Source organism: Dermacentor silvarum, chromosome 2 (assembly GCF_013339745.2).
Source record: "Dermacentor silvarum isolate Dsil-2018 chromosome 2, BIME_Dsil_1.4, whole genome shotgun sequence".
NCBI classification, from domain to species: Eukaryota; Metazoa; Arthropoda; class Arachnida; order Ixodida; family Ixodidae; genus Dermacentor; species Dermacentor silvarum.
The window spans coordinates 140,615,896-140,633,417 of NC_051155.1; the positions used below are offsets into that span (position 1 = coordinate 140,615,896).

The 17,522-nt window shown below is 48.6% G+C and overlaps 1 protein-coding gene across 2 annotated transcripts in view; it reads left to right on the forward strand.

Annotated features, from left to right (window-relative positions):
• The window catches only part of LOC119441857 (polypeptide N-acetylgalactosaminyltransferase 13), a 308,456-nt gene that overhangs the window by 268,583 nt on the left and 22,351 nt on the right, over positions 1 to 17,522 (forward strand). For both annotated transcript variants that reach the window (XM_037706492.2, XM_037706493.2), the window contains 2 exons: positions 7,820 to 7,988; positions 16,040 to 16,206. In XM_037706492.2, the coding sequence (XP_037562420.1) occupies positions 7,820 to 7,988; positions 16,040 to 16,206 (336 nt within the window). The remainder of the gene's footprint in view (positions 1 to 7,819; positions 7,989 to 16,039; positions 16,207 to 17,522) is intronic.

The window sequence follows — 17,522 nt, forward strand, 5'->3', positions numbered from 1 at the left end:
ACTAAGTGGGAGATGCCAATTACCGACAAGCCCATCTAGGTACCCTCACCGTGGTAAGGGTTAATTGTCAAAAGTGAGCCATTTTGTTTTGCCGATCCTGCCATATTGCAGACGCTCGCTGTATTAGCGGCGAGAACTTGGAGTGGCGCCCTCTACGAGTGACGTCACGGACAGGACAGCGCTCGCTCGGCTGCTGCGCGCGCTCGTTCTCTTCGTGCATGCTTGGAGTATTGGTGGCTCGAGCCGTACTTATTGACAGATATGTCGGCTTATTTTTACTGTCATGCCTGAACGGCAGTTTCTTCTTCAAAACCGCGAGTCGTGAAAATTTGCGGCGTGGATATCGCCAGGTATGTAGCATTAATTGAAGGGGTGTACTGGTTTTGCAATGCGTATATGCACAGTGTCTGTCCATAAACTTTGCGTAAAAATAATGTCCGCAATTTCAACACACGAAGTTGTGTATGATGATCCGCAAAACACTTAACATTGCCTTAGTGCTTAGCTATGAGAGACATTGCATTTCACAAGGAAGAAAAAGCTTGGTATTGGTATTTGATGTCAATATTATAAATGCGTGTTGGAAGGAAACTGCTCAGAGAATCTTTTATGGTGATTCTTGTTACTATGGTGAGTTCTTCTAGTCAAATATGGGTGCTTTAGTAATGCGTAAAAGGAAAAGTTAGGCGCGCATTTTGCATGAAAACGTTTGCTAATACTTTCACCGTTCTCTAAAACAGGCACCCAGGAAACGCATTGCTTATGGCTGTTAACACGACCGCGCATCACGTATAGTATTTATATACTTCACGAATACCATAACAGTAATCACCTGAAAGAACAGTTCCGTGGTTAAGATCGAGAGCCTATCAATTGCAAGCGAGAAAATGTTTCATAGTGACCCTCAGTTGCCTTTATCGACATCATGGCACAGCCCTTACGCAAATAAATCTACCAACTGTCAATATGGCGAGGATGCATTATTCGCGAAACCCATCAGTTCACTACAACTTCGAATTGAAACCATGAAGCAGTTCTTTAAGCGCCAATTGCAATGCCTATGTTATACTCGAGGATATACAGCGCAGCTTAGGCTGCGCTGAAGAGGAAAATTCAAACGCCTTCTGCCTCACCATGTCTCGATCCTGCGTTTGTTTAACTACACAAACTGTAAACTATTTGCTTCGTGAGTACATAAAACAGAACCTCACATACCCTCCTCATAGAGAAGACACCACAAGCCTAAAATGAATTCACTTGATTTTTGACCTCCACAAGGGAATAATGATATCTTCAATAAGCCTAATATTAATAATGAATGAGGCTTCGGCTTCTTTCTAGCTGCAGCCATACGGTTCAAAAGGCATATTTCAATAAAAAGTTTGGGCCGAGCAGCCTGTGTCAGTTCGCCAAACAGATTCGTGATGTCTATTTCTCAAGAAACAAGCGGCAGTAAATTTCACAAGTGCGTTGAACTTGTAGCACGGAACCGTGAATAAATATTGGTACATTCTTTCGCGTATTCTGCAAATAGCTGTAAGCCTCAATTACATTTACTTCAAATTACCGCAAATTAAAATTAACAGATGAAGAACGACCTAATTTTTAGAAGCAGTTAAAGAAACAAGTGGTGCTGATTGAATCTAAACTGCAATGTCAGGTCCTCGTGTTGTTGTCGAGCGTTTAAGAAATGAAAAATTAGATATTATACCATGCGCTACTCGTCATAAACAAAAACACGTTTTAATGGGTTAAAATCAAGGTAAATGTAGCAGTCATATGTATCAGACAGTGACATGCTCGTTGCACCACTGCAGGTATGGTATCCTAACTGGATTCTTACTTGATATTTTCTTGCGTTTATGCTTTTATTAGTCGCGTGCTATTTGAGCTTTTTCATTAGTCCCTCAATCTGCAAAGTCTAGATCCGCGCATGAAAAACGCGCAATGGACTGGTCTGAGCTCCTTCGGCTGGCATTGCAGCGTTACCCTTGAGAAATAAATTGTCGTCTAAAAATTAAGCTATTTGAATAAGTTTTCGCGAATGAAGACGTAAAAATGTATTTGGGATGACCGTGATAAGTATAGAAGCACAGAGAACGACAGCGAACAAACGGAAACACTGCAGCAGGCGCCCGGACAGTGCCCGAACGGCAGCAGACGACAGGCGCGAGTCCGTGCCCTGACGTCACGCGAGCGGCGCTCGCAGCGCCCCTGTAGGTCGTTCTCGGGGCTAATAGCATCATCATCATCATCATCATCATCATGCGCTATATAGACTCCGACGATTATCTCGCATGGCAGGGGCCGCGAGCCACGACTGTTCAGAGCGTGCTGCCGTCACCGGTCTGGGATATGGCTGGATGCCATATCTGCCCCGCGCTCGCAGTATAACGAATCCGGATAAAGCGAATTATTCTGTATGCCGAACTCGCGAAATTTACTCACTGTTACTCGTGTAAAATAGCTCGTGTATAACGAAGTGCATGGACATTGAATATATACCGTACTCGGGTCGTCTGCTACCAGCGCCATGAAGCCGCTTGCATTTTTTTTTTTTTTTTTTCCGAGCGTGCGTGCTCTGTGCTGCAACCGCTCGATCAGGGCATCATCCGGACATTGAAACAAAGAAAATGCCTGCTGAAATGCCTGTTGAAATGACTGCTCACAATGCGGGAAAGGGTAAATTTCCAACCTTGCCTGTGATGCCTCGTCGGACACGCAACCTATATATTTATACCTATTTATGGCCTTTGCCTAGAAAGCACTGAATTAGTGATCAAGGCCCCAACGCAGAACGATAACAGCATTGCCGCACTCTGTGAGGAACTCGGTCGGTTGCTCGATGCAGTGCATGGAGGAGTTATCTTGGACGACACAGGCAGACATTACTGCCCATTACGCCTAGTTTTCTTCGATAAAAGGGTTACTTTTCTTGCATTGTTTCATACGCTGGAGACAACAAATGTGTATGCAACGAATGCGTCACAATATTTCGTTGAAGTTGTTTAAAGGCGAGTACGGGTATATCGAATTACCTGATATATTAACTATATTTAGCTCATAAGCCAAGCTTCATTATAGCCAGATTCGACTGTTGCACTCTGTAGCTGTCGCATCGTATTCAGGCTCGTTTGTGAGCGATTATAGGCTGGGGCGAAAGCTCAGCTAAAATCTTTGCCGTCCGGCAGAAGCGCCAGAACTTATTTATGTTCCGTAATTCTATTCCGGCGTGTCTTACTTTCGTGCCTTTGCTGCACGTTGTGTTGTAGTCTCCGCTTACTTTGCCTTCTGAATTAAATTAGGCGACATTATAGAGGTCGGCGCAGATCCGCACGATGTTTGTCGTTAGTGATGCAGCGTGGGATTTCTTTTCTTTCTTCATTATATGCTTAGTTGTTACGAAACATTATTTTCTCCTTTTTCGCGCCAGAGTTCGTTATGCGGTTAACGAAGTTCTGCAGGGGAGACCTAATGCCGCTCCGCAGCCGCTGCAGACCTGGAACGATCAAATCTGCCTTTGCCAGGGAAAGGGGGAATATGTGCGCTATCTTTGTTTCGTCATCGGTTCACGTCTTTTGCAAGCGCTGTGCTGCGTCCACTGCCTCAATGAAACGTGTCCCGAGACTTCTTACGCCCTTCTGACTATTCTTTTTATCATTCCTTTTAAGATTAAGTTACAAGTTATATCTTGAACAAGAGGGAGAGATTGCGCACTGACTAAACCTTATAGGCATATGGCCACGAATGGTTTGGTCACGTTTTGCTCCACTAGATTTCGCAAGAGGGCCGAAACCGTTTCGTCTTCACCGTTGAGAAAGAGGGCAGTTAGGTATGGCACTTTAATTGCTGCGCGACGTCGAAATCAAAGGTGGTACTGCATAACTACCATGCGGAGTTGGATTTCTTAATGTTTGTTCTGGTGCACACAAGTCTGCTTTTAGATGAACAAAACTTATAGGAGTCGTCGATCAGTTTCTCCAGTTCAATGGACATATGCTGCTTTGCGCAGGCCTGACGGTATACATTACAGATGGCGAGTTTAACACGGTCATAACTCGCGAGCACATTGCGTTCCCGTCCTTTCGCTGTATCTCAGGAGCATAGCTCAATCGGAATTGGGAGCTGACAAACGCCGACAGTTCCCCGTCAGTCTCATGTTCCCCGAGGGTGGAGCCCATGGCCCCATTTGCTGCTGCAAACCGGGCCAGCCTGATTGTCACACCAACATTGTGAGACGCCTGGTAGCGGCCAGGGCGCTGTTCCTGCTCTGCTGCGCCGTGCCATATGTTGCCTCCGCGTAATGTTCGAACTCGAGTGCAACGCTAAACATTGCTATCGCTTTCCATGCTTCGGTTGCCTTCGGGCGAAACTGCCAATGACAGGATTGGCTAGATCTCGCCTGTTATGTACTATACGTGCCACTTAAACTTTTGTATGTACGACCGCGTGGTATACGCACAGCTCCCGCGGCAGGAACGCTACAACTCATGCATAAACGAAGCAATTTGTCCAGGGGTGCCTTCTGGCCTTCAGTCGATCGATGCTCGACAGTGCGAAGTTGCAGCGGCGAACAGTGTGGCGTACAGTCTATATATTATGCACTGTGGAAGGACTATGTGTACATGCCGTGCGGTCTGCCTTGCCATTTGCGAACCTTGCCTAGCGCTTCCGGCCGTGATGGCCGCGCTGGTTGCCCAAGAACGCGTGCGGCCCGCATTTGACACGTGCACGTCGGCGGTGTGGCGCATCTTCATGATTGATAGATGGCAACGAGTTCACTCCGACACATTCATTACGCGCGGCTCCCAGGCAGAAGTACGGCAGGAAATAGCACTAACTGCTCCCCGGCCACCAAGTTCCCGAGCTGGCATTTCGAAGTTATAGCTACTCTTCTGTAACCCCTATAGGCTCTGGCTGCATGCCTTTTACACTTGCTAGAATCGTTCGGGAGCGCGAACGTGGACAATGTTGTGAACGATTCAGGCAGGGGCGTTGGGGGCACGCACTTGACCGTTGACTCGGTGAAGTGTGTGCCCACCTCCCACCCACATAAAATTTTTCTTTTTTTTTTATTTCTCGCTAAGGCCACTGGGTTATGGTACTATATGGTATGGCCACTTGTATGGTGTACCACAGTGTGTGTGGTACAGAGCAGTCCACTGTTAAAGGGAACACTTGTGCGGGGGAGCATGTCTCTGGATTTTGCTCTCACTAGAGTACAGTTGCCTAGATATGCAGCAGCTGACTTGTGGTTGCTAGCTCTGACTAGCTAGCTCCTTTTGACACACCTGTGCAGTGCACTGACATTGCTTCCGTAGCCACTTGCAGCTAGGTGCCAGCAACTTGAGAGTCGCACATTTGAGGTTATGGGTGTGCATATAATACAAGAACTACTAATGCTGCCTCGCATGTTGCCCTTTTGTGAAAAGCTACGTGTTTCTTTTGTCTAAAGCATGAGTCGGGAACGGTCAGGAAAAGTGAGCATGCAGGTGTTGAGCTTGGTTCACTTCTTTACTGGGTTGTCGACATTCCCGCTGCCATCGGATCCTCAAAGAGTTAATCGCCAGTTAAGACCATGATGGTGCTTCACCATGTTTGAGACCATATGCATTTGACATTGCATGGGTTATTAGCTTTTGTCGTGATTATAAACCGATCGGCACTGAGAAATGAGTTGTACATGCCATAGGATTTTATTTTAATACTGTGCATTGTCAAAAGCAGAACAGAGTTTACAACGTTACACAGCTTGAAAATGAGCTTGCAACAGAACTACAAAATAAAGTGCAACTTTGTCTACTGAAAAAATATGGCGGCCCAGGTATCGAATCGGCGATACCTGGGCTGCAGAAAAGCCAGCTGTACCAGTCGAAAAGTTTAAATGTGTCAGCCTGGTCGTCCCTTTGCATGTACAGTATGGCGAATTATTCTTTCATGCTTGTTGTTAAAATTCAACATTCCTGCACACACTGCATTTTGCACATGTGTATTATTCATGGCCATGCAGACATAACTTGCACACATGTCAACCGAAGATTTAAGCATGTGTACGCTATCGTAAAAATGTTAATGTACCGACCGGGTGTTGCCTCAAGGTTCAGAATTCAGGGTTGTGGGAGTCTGTCTGCTGGAGTTCACACTAGGCAATCATGGCGTAACACAGCATAACGTGAAGGTTAGGCCTAGCTAGCACGCTCCTGGTGTTTCGTTTAGATTTGCCAGCCCAGAAACATTGCGTAGTTTTTTATTGTGCAGTGCAGAATGCGTTGATTTACTGTTGTGCCGAACTCTTGCACACGCTGCTGCAAGTGTAGACTCTGCAGGGATCGTGTGAGCTTTTAGCAGGTTACCTCTTGTATGACAGGGTCACAGCAAAGCTAATTGCCGTTATATGCCAAGAGGCCTGAATGTCAGAAAGTTGCCACCAGACTACCAAAAATGCCGCGAAAAATATTTTTAATCGTTTTATTCTCTCAGAAGAAGGGTGTAAGATTGGGCTTGTAAGATTGCGGAAAAAATGCAGTGTGGAAACATGTTGACTGGAGCATCAGTGGATTTTACCACTGAGTTTGTATTTCTTGAAACTTCTTAGGAGCAGCTTTTCATCAAATGAGTGTGCTTTGCAAATTTGCTGGCTCCAAATTTGCTATGAAATGTGACCTAAAGGTTGTTAATTGAAAGTTTATTATGCAAGCATTGCATAGAACCCCTGCCGAAACGTCCAAATTAAATGTTTGTTTATCATACAGTAGCTGGTGTGAATTTTGCAGTTATATACATGTTCCCGAAAGTTGTAAATTAAAAGCTAATCAGTAAAGTTATCTTCTCAATCAGTTTGTGATTGCTGCATAGATCCGGACATAAGAGTTATGGGTTGGTGAAAAAATTGTCGACAACCTCAGCCAACTGCCAGGAACGCTCATTGTGTGTGTGTGTTTTAAGTTGTGTTTAAGTTAAGTGTATAAAAAAAAAATTACACCATCTTCCCGTAGGGAACCCTGAGTAGTATGCGAAGCAGCCATGGGGTCGACTCAAGGTAGTTTTATAAGCTGTATAAACTTGGACATGCAGCAACACCAGCAACGCGCAGGACTGTTGTCGACGCCGTCGGCGTTTTGCCCGCGTTTGCACCGAACGCGCACGGCGTTGGTGACTGTTGCCGGTGCCTCTGGGGTGCCTACCATCGCGCCTCTAACCTAAGCTGCTTCGCATTATCGCGACGGGAGCCGCAGGTGTTGCCATTCGTTGCGCAATCCGGAGAGATGAGACAAGGAGAGGGAGAGGAGGATGCGCAGTAGAGGTGTGGACAACGTACGGCGGAGGGAGGGAGGGAGGGAGTGACATAGCCCTGACCATAAGATGCTTCACATCTAAAACAGGGGAATGTGTTGTTTTCTTCTCTTTGACTTTATTTATTTATTTTTCCTGTGCCACTCATAATTTCATTTGATACTTGCTGCGGTGGCTTAGCAGCTATGGTGTTGTCACGGGATCAAATCTTGGCTGCAGCGGCTGCATTTCGATGGGGGCGCAAGGCAAGAACACCTGTGTCCTGTCCATTGGGGGAAGGGGGTTACGGTAAAGACCCCCTGGTGGCCAAAATTACTCCGTAGTTCCCCCACTACGGTGTGCCTCATAATCAAATCGTGGTTTTGGCACGTAAAACCCCAGAATTCAATTCAATTTGATGTATGTATCAGCAAGCCCTCATGAAGTTGTCAAATTAAGATAGTATGTTTTCTTTCTTTTTTTTTTTTCATGAGGCTTCTACTACAAGAAACTGTACTGCATCTGTTCTCATGTTTGTACATTACAGAGCTTGGCGAGAACCCATCTGACTGGCCTGGGGAACGTGGCCGTGGTGTTGAGATTGGCCCTGAAGAAGAGGCGCTCAAGAAAGAGAAATTCAAGCTTAACCAGTTTAACCTCCTGGCCAGTGACCGTATTGCCCTCAACCGATCCCTGCCCGACGTGAGACTGGAGAAGTATGAATGCCACATGCGCTTTTATCGTACAGCAGAGCATAGATCATCAGAATCGGCGATACTCACACATATACTCACTCAATATTTTTGTAAGCTATGTACTCACTCCTGCTCATGTGCAATCACACTCAGTGGCATAGCCAGGAAGTGTGTCTACACCCTTCTAGTCCCCAATCAAGTACGTGTCCCACTGAAAAAAAAACTGGCTGGGCGACTGCTCACGCTTGTTGGCACTCGCTTACGTTCCTACTAATACTTAACAACACTCGCTCGTGCTCATAGTCTCCTCCATTCACACTACACCAGAACCCACTCCCGCTCATACATGCATCCACTCCCAGTCACCGGCACTCACTCACTCACATGCATATGCACGTCCACTCGCACTCGATTGCAAACAGTCACTGACGTTCATACTGCATGTCCACTCACACCCTTCGTCGTCACTAACCCTCTGTCGCATGGATGTTAAATGAGTATGGAATGAATAAGAGCATACTCGTGAGTAGGTATGCTGACCTATGCTGCACTGTGTATGGTACAGAGCGGTCCACTGTTAAAGGGAACGCTTGTGTGGAGCGCATGTCTGGATTTTCCTCTCACAAGAGTGCAGTTGCCTAGATATGCAGCAGCTGACTTGTGGTTGCTAGCTCTGACTCCTTTTGACACACCTGTGCAGTGCACTGACATTGCTTCCGTAGCCACTTGCAGCTAGGGTGTCAGCAACATGAGAGCCGCACATATGAGTGGTCCCTTTAACAGTGAACATCAGAGCATGTGGTTGTCAGTACGCGCAACATTGGTAGACATGTAGAATTGAAAACAATAGAACCAAAGCCAAAACTAATGATGCAGCAATGGAAAAGCTGCTGTAAGCTTTGAGTTGCAGACACACTTAGCTATGGCTATAGCAGCACGACCTCGAGAACACACTGGCCACATTGATGTGTGCAAGTAATGCAAGTACTCAAGCTTTTTAATCAAAAAAAGATAAGATGTTCCGTCAACAGCAATAACAAAATAAGTAAAGCAAAGATATCACACAGCACTATCCTCTAGCTGCCGTAGTAAGCCCTGCCCCCATATCCTCATTTTCCTGGCCATCTCTATCACTTTTGCTAACACTTATGGAGTCCCTGACAATTAGTCAAGAACATCTCGTATAATCATTTCCCTTACATATACTGATGCTGCCTTCTTGAACATGCTGGACTCTAATTGGAGGATTGGGCACTGCCAGTTAAGCTCGATGTAGGTTTGTCAGATGTGATTCATGTGCTTTTTTTTTATTATTTGGTAAATAAGTCATTTCTTTTTGTCTAGTTCACCTGTCAGCACACTCAGCAGTGGTGAAATTCTGTGCATGTCTGCCTGCCAAAATTTGAGTTTGAAAACTATTCTCAAAGATTGCACACATTGGTGGTGATATAGCCTGTGCTTGAGGCTCACGCTATAACACGCCTTTCAACAGCTCTTTTCCAGTCAACTCCAGCATTGCTGTTTTGCAGCAGGGCAGCGTTCAGATAACCTTGAGCCTGATGTATAAGGCAAAACACCCGCACCATTTTCATGTCTCTTATCATTGCATTCATGCAAATTCCTGCCTTGTACAATGTTATGTAAAAGGAGCACATAAAAATGTTCCTTAAAAGCTGTATACACTGTAATTGAATTGTCTGTTCTCACATAGTTTCTGATCTGTTTGCTGAAGGGCTCCAACTATTCTGTTAAATCTTGTATGCTAATGTATTAGTGCAATGCATTTTACCATCTATGTCAAATGGTATATATATTGACACGTACACATGTTTATCTTTCACCGGTAGCTGCTTTCAACATTGGCTGACAAATGTTAAACGTTATCGCTCGGCGCAGGACGCGCCTGCATTGGAAGCTTCTCGGACGTTATCAATGCTTCTATCCGTCGTCTGTGGTCACCGACGCCCATGTAATCTGATTGTATGAGCGACGCGAATTGTCTAGAACTTTCTGGAAGACACGCGGGCATCAGGGATTAATCTGGAACCTTCGATGACTCAGGTATAAAAGCCGACGCGTTTCGCCGCTGATCAGATTTTCGACGATCGCCGACTGTGTTCGCCGCTATCGTTGTGCTTTGAGTGTAGCTTGCTTTTGTGGGCACAGGTTCGCCCAATAAACAACCAGTTTCGTCATACACAGTTTTGTGACTGTTTTCTCTACCGTCACTACTACGTGACATCTGGTGGAGGTGCTAGTTCGTTCATGCACCGAACGCCCCCGCAAAGCCGCGACCCAAGCCCGAAACCGGAGAACGAGACCAACGTCGCCAAGGACCAGCGAGCTAGCCGTAGGCAGCAAGGACTTGTGCCGGAGTTCGGACTTCTTCCCGAAAAGACCACTGCAATCAAGGCCAAGTCAACGACCAAAATGGCAGCACCAGCGTCCCCCATCCTGCTGCAGCAACCTCGGGAGCCACCGACTTTTCGTGGATCATCGGCTGAAGACCCTGAAACCTGGCTGGAGACATACGAGAGGACCGCGACGTTCAACAAATGGAGCGACGACGACAAGCTGCGCCATGTGTATTTTTCATTAGATGATGCTGCTCGGACCTGGTTTGAGAACAGAGAGACCACCCTGGTGACGTGGGACCTATTTCGTGAGAACTTCATGAGGACTTTCACGAATGTCGTGCGAAAAGAAAGGGCCGAAGTTTTATTAGAAACCAGAGTGCAATTGCCGAACGAGAACATCGCAATCTTCACGGAGGAGATGACTCGCCTCTTCCGCCACGCCGACCCCGATATGTCAGAGGAAAAGAAAGTTCGGTTCTTGATGCGGGGCGTCAAAGAGCATCTATTCACTGGATTGATGCGCAACCCGCCCAAGACTGTGGCAGAATTTGTTTCGGAGGCCACAACCATCGAGAAGACCCTTGAAATGCGAGCCAGGCAATACAACCGCCGTGCACTGACAAACTACGCCGAAGCTCAAGCTCTAGGCGCCGACGACCTGCACGCGACGATCAGAGCGGTTGTACGGGAAGAACTACAGAAATTATTCCCAAGATCGCATCCTCAGGTGACTTCAATCGCTGACATAGTTAAAGAAGAGGTTCAGCGATCACTAGAAGTGCCAGAAGTTCCGGTATCGCCTCAACCACAGCCGCAAGCGATGACCTACGCCGCCGTCGCCCGTCGTCAAGGCCCCCCTCCGCGCTCGCGCCAGGGCCCCGTAACGCCGCAGTTCCGTCGTCCACCGCCGCCGCCGCCAGCACGCCCGCCCGTCGCCCAGCGCAGCTCCCAGCGGAAGACGGACATTTGGCGCGCCCCCGACCACCGCCCGCTCTGCTATCACTGCGGGGAAGCCGGCCATGTCTTCCGCCGATGCCCATACCGCGAGATGGGCCTACGAGGGTTCGCTGTCAACGCGCCACGTCCACAGCTTGGCGAGCGACCACGTGACATCGCCGACTACCTTGCCGGAGCCCAGTGGCAACCACGACGGCCCTCACGCTCGCCGTCACCAGGCCGCTACATCTCGCCGCATCGCCGCCTGTATGCCGGCCCAACCCGGGGCCGATCTCCCTGCCCATACCCGGGAAACTAAAAGCAGCAACCGATGGAGGTGCGGTTGCTGTACGACGCAATGCCGAAGATCCTCCGCCGCCGACGACGACGACGATTCGCGAATCATCACGACGAGATATCAGCACGCCGCCTAGCAACAGCCTTGACAGCACATCGCCGCCGAACGAGGACCTTCCGACGCGACGTAGCAGCAGCAGAGCAAGCCGACGCAGCCGTGATCCGACGCCACGAATTAACCGCAACGCCAGACGCCGGTCTACCGATCTAGACGTGCTCATCGATGGTCATAACGTCACCGCTCTCGTCGACACTGGCGCCGACTATTCAGTTTTCAGTGGCGCGTTCGCCGCCAAGTTAAAGAAGGTGCAGACGGCCTGGCAAGGACCCGATATACGGACAGCGGGAGGTCACCTAATAACGCCGGCTGGAATCTGCACAGCGCGAGTCACGGTAAACAACCGCACTTACCCGGCGAGCTTCGTAATCCTGCAGCACTGCTCCAGGGACGTCATCCTAGGCATGGACTTTCTACACCAACATGGTGCAGTCATCGACTTAAGGTCCAAGTCGATAACGCTTTCAACACACAAAGCGATACCGCCGGATACACGCATCAGTTACCATGCCTTGAATGTGCTTGAAGAACAAGTCACCGTTCCGCCTCACTCCAGCGTAATGATTTCCGTCGGTACGGAAGTGCCTGCAGACATGGAGGGCGTCATCGAGGGCGATCATCACTTACTGCTGTACCGTGAAATTTGCGTCGCTAGAGGCATAGCTGAGCTACGTGCAGGGAAAGCAACGGTGATGCTCACGAACTTCAGCCCCGAATACAAGCACATTAACAAAGGCACCACGGTTGCCTACATCGACGAAATAGTACAAGCCAGCAGTGCTTTCGCCTTCACGGATTCCAGTGCACCCGCAACGACGACTATAATACCTGAAGCAACTTTCAACGTTAATCAGAACCTTCCCAGGCATAAGAAAGAACAACTAAAAGCTCTGCTCCTGCAATACAAGGATTGCTTCTCGTCGTCGTCAAAAGTTCGACAAACCCCTGTCGCCAAGCACCGAATCATAACCGACGAAAATGTCCGCCCACTGCGTCAGAGCCCGTACCGAGTTTCGGCACGCGAACGCGAGGCCATAAGGCAACAAGTCGACGAAATGCTACGCGACGACATCATCCAGCCGTCCAAGAGTCCGTGGGCGTCCCCCGTGGTGTTAGTGAAGAAGAAGGATGGAACCCTACGTTTCTGCGTCGATTATCGTCGCCTCAACAAGGTCACGAAGAAGGACGTATACCCCCTTCCACGGATTGACGACGCCTTGGATCGACTATACAACGCAAAGTATTTTTCGTCGATAGACCTCAAAACCGGCTACTGGCAAATCGAAGTCGACGAGAGGGACCGGGAGAAGACGGCCTTTATAACACCAGACGGACTGTTCGAGTTCAAGGTCATGCCGTTTGGTCTTTGCTCGGCACCTGCGACTTTCCAACGCGTCATGGATACAGTACTGGCAGGCTTGAAGTGGCAGACTTGCCTCGTCTATTTGGACGATGTCGTTGTGTTTGCCTCAAGCTTCGAAGAACACCTGCGGCGCCTTGAAACAGTTCTTCAAGCAATCAAAACCTCCGGACTCACGTTAAAGCCAGAAAAGTGCCGCTTCGCATATGAGGAGCTCTTGTTTTTGGGCCACGTCATCAACAAGTCTGGAGTGCGCCCCGACCCTCAGAAAACTGCGGCCATCTCCAACTTTCCTCTGCCCGCTGACAAGAAGGCAGTGCGTAGATTTCTGGGACTGTGCGCCTATTACAGGCGCTTCGTCAAGGATTTTTCACGGATCGCCGAGCCACTGACGTACCTCACGAAGGCCGACGTCGAATTCAAGTGGGAGATGCCGCAAATCGAAGCATTTGAAGAACTGAAGCGACGCCTACAATCGCCGCCCATCCTTGCGCATTTCGACGAAAATGCCGATACCGAAGTCCACACCGACGCAAGCGGCGTAGGACTCGGCGCCGTGCTTGTGCAGAGGACTGATGGACTAGAAAGGGTTGTAAGTTACGCTAGCCGGTCGCTATCGAAGGCGGAAGCAAATTATTCCACAACAGAAAAGGAGTGCCTCGCCATCATCTGGGCTACATCAAAGTTTCGCCCCTACCTCTATGGCAGGCCCTTTAAAGTTGTGAGCGACCACCACGCCTTGTGTTGGCTAGCTAACTTGAAGGATCCTTCAGGTCGCCTCGCACGATGGAGTCTGAGACTTCAAGAATTCGACATCACCGTCGTTTACAAGTCCGGGCGAAAGCACTCTGACGCCGACTGCTTGTCTCGCACCCCCGTCGAACCGCCGCCACAGGATGACCAGGATGACGACACTTTCTTGGGACCCATCAGTGCCGACGAATTCGCCGAACAACAGCGAGCCGACCCGGAACTAAGGAACCTTGTAGATTACCTGGAAGGCAAGACCGTCACTGTGCCGAAGGTGTTCAGGCGAGGATTGGCGTCGTTTTTCTTGCAAAACGACATTCTTCTAAAGAAGAACTTCTCGCCTCTCCGAGCCAACTACCTCCTCGTGGTACCCTCAGCATTGCGTCCAGAGGTTCTGCAAGCTCTCCATGACGACCCAACGGCTGGACACTTCGGTTTTTCCCGCACGCTCGCAAGGATACAAGAAAAATACTACTGGCCTCGCCTCTCTGCCGACGTCGCCCATTACGTAAGGACATGCCGAGACTGTCAGCGACGCAAAACACCGCCGACAAAGCCAGCCGGACTTCTACAGCCGATCGAGCCACCTCGCCGACCGTTCCAGCAGATTGGGATGGACTTACTGGGGCCTTTTCCGACGTCGACGTCCGGGAATAAATGGATCGTCGTAGCTACGGCCTACCTCACCCGCTACGCCGAAACAAAAGCCTTGCCCAAAGGCAGTGCTGCCGAGGTAGCCCGATTCTTCGTTGAGAACATCCTCCTGCGTCACGGTGCCCCAGAAGTCCTCATCACCGACAGAGGTACTGCCTTTACGGCAGAACTAACTCAAGCCATCCTACGATACAGCCACACAAGCCATCGCCGGACCACCGCCTACCACCCGCAGACGAATGGCCTCACCGAGCGCCTAAATAAGACCATCGCCGACATGCTGGCAATGTACGTCGACGTCGAACACAAGACGTGGGATGCCATCCTTCCGTACGTGACCTTCGCATACAACACGGCCGTGCAAGAAACGACGCACATGGCGCCGTTCAACCTGGTCTACGGAAGGAACCCGGCAACGACGCTTGACGCCATGCTACCGGACGTCACCGACGAAGAAAATCTCGACGTTGCCACCTATTTGCAGCGTGCCGAAGAAGGTCGACAGCTCGCCCGCCTGCGTATCAAGAACCAGCAGAGGACCGACAGCCGACACTACAACCTTCGACGACGCTACGTCGAGTACCAGCCCGGTGACCGTGTTTGGGTCTGGACTCCGATACGCCGACGAGGACTTAGCGAGAAGCTATTACGTCGCTATTTCGGACCATATAAGATCACCCGACGTATTGGCGCACTGGACTATGAGGTCGTGCCAGACGGCATTTCGCAATCACAGCGGCGCCGGGCACGACCTGAAGTCATCCACGTGGTGCGTCTTAAGCCTTTCTACGCCCGCTGACAAACTTAGGTACTTTGTTACTTGTTATTGTTTTTTGTTATTTTGTTTATTACGCATGGTTTTGTTTTCGCTTTCGTGTTTGTAGCATCGGGACGATGCTTTTTAAGGGGAGGGTATTGACACGTACACATCTTTATCTTTCACCGGTAGCCGCTTTCAACATTGGCTGACAAATGTTAAACGTTATCGCTCGGCGCAGGACGCGCCTGCATTGGAAGCTTCTCGGACGTTATCAATGCTTCTATCCGTCGTCTGTGGTCACCGACGCCCATGTAATCTGATTGTATGAGCGACGCGAATTGTCTAGAACTTTCTGGAAGACACCCGGGCATCAGGGATTAATCTGGAACCTTCGATGACTCAGGTATAAAAGCCGACGCGTTTCGCCGCTGATCAGATTTTCGACGATCGCCGACTGTGTTCGCCGCTATCGTTGTGCTTTGAGTGTAGCTTGCTTTTGTGGGCACAGGTTCGCCCAATAAACAACCAGTTTCGTCATACACAGTTTTGTGACTGTTTTCTCTACCGTCACTACTACGTGACAATATACATGAATGACAGTGATGACCGTTTAGTTGGATACTGTAACACTTTCACACTTGAGCCTCAAGATAAACAAATAAATGTATAGTTAAGGGGAGAAGGGAAGCACGAAATATATTTACTGAATATTTATAATTACTTTAGCAGCTGACAAGATGGTGGTTAGCTCGCAACGCCCATGAGCATCATCATCCTTGGACTAATCTTCAACGTCTTCTTCAGCTTGTGACAGTATTGATGTTGGTCTACTCCCCACAGATGCAAAGACAAGGTGTACCCTGAGAAGCTGCCCACAACGTCTGTGGTAATTGTGTTCCACAACGAGGCTTGGTCCACTCTCCTGCGAACAGTGCACAGCGTCATACGGACGTCACCGCGAGCTCTGCTTGAAGAGATCATCCTTGTGGATGATGCCAGCGAAAGGGGTGCGTGTTTGTTGCCTGCATGCTTTCAAAAAAGAAAAATGGAGCTTACAATCGGGAGTTTCTTCAGGGAGTGAAGGAGGATGAGCTAGGAGCTTGCACCAACATTTATCGGAGGGTGCATGCAGTGGAAGCAGGTGGGGGGCTTTATACGAATATTAAAGTGAGTCTTTCTTTGCGAACCCTCCCAGACTTTCCCGATCGTGGCTGCTGTCTTACTGAATATATATTTGTGGATATACATACAAAAGGTACCCAGGAAGGGGCTCATATTGCCACGCCTGTACTCCGATGAAGAGGAGGACTATACGAGCAGGCATGCACGTTTCTATCAAGGCGCGGCGAAGAAGAAGAAGTCGCAGTAGCGCGCTGTATTAAAAAGGCGACCTGCTGCTATTCCTCTTGTGATCAGGGCTGTGCGACCTCCGTTTTTGACGTTGCGACACTGGTGGAGGTGCTGGAGCCTTGAACCTCGTGCGTTCAACCCCTATCAGGCCCCGTACACCCAGTCCGGAAGCTCCACCTCTCGTCACGACTCCAGTCCATCGACTTCAGTCGGCGCCTGCTCGGCCTGATGTGATAAACCTTGTATGCTGACCACGACCTATGTCCAGCTTTGTTCTGCATAACTAAAATGTAACTTCCTACATAAAACCTGCACATATAATGTAGGCTCAGACATCACTAAAGCACACCAATCTGTTTGTTAATGAAACAGCTAATTATATTTAATGGATTATTAATTTCCTTTGATTTAACCACTGAGTACTTGTCACTGGTTTCATTGCCACTGCTCCAGAATGGGCATGTCCTGCTACGTACGATTCCTACGTAAAACATGCAGATATCTTTGAAGCACACTGATCCTTTAATAGAATGGTTAATTGTACTTCACGAATTCTTTGACTTACTTAAGTTTCTTTGATTTAGCCATTCAGCATGTACCACTGAGCATGTGCCCGTTCTTGGCCAATCCTCCAGAGTGGCTATGTCCCATTCTGAGACACGAGGTACAGAATTCCTAAATGGTGCTTGATACGTGTTGTACTTTTCTGTGCATGTACCTGTCATCGTCAAATTGTTCAAATCTCCGTTAGCTGGCAAGCATTCAATTAAGCGCTTTACATAAGCTTCACTTCACATAGATTCCAACATATGCATGGGATCTGTGTGAGCTTTTTTATCCTTAGGTTATGCCAGAAGTTCGAGATAAGGACATAGAGAGGCACACTGGTCTCTATTTAGTTAGTTTGTCAGTATGTCAGAAGCAGTTCTCAGCTGAACCTTTCATTTTTAGCTATATTTTAAGTTATTTGTAC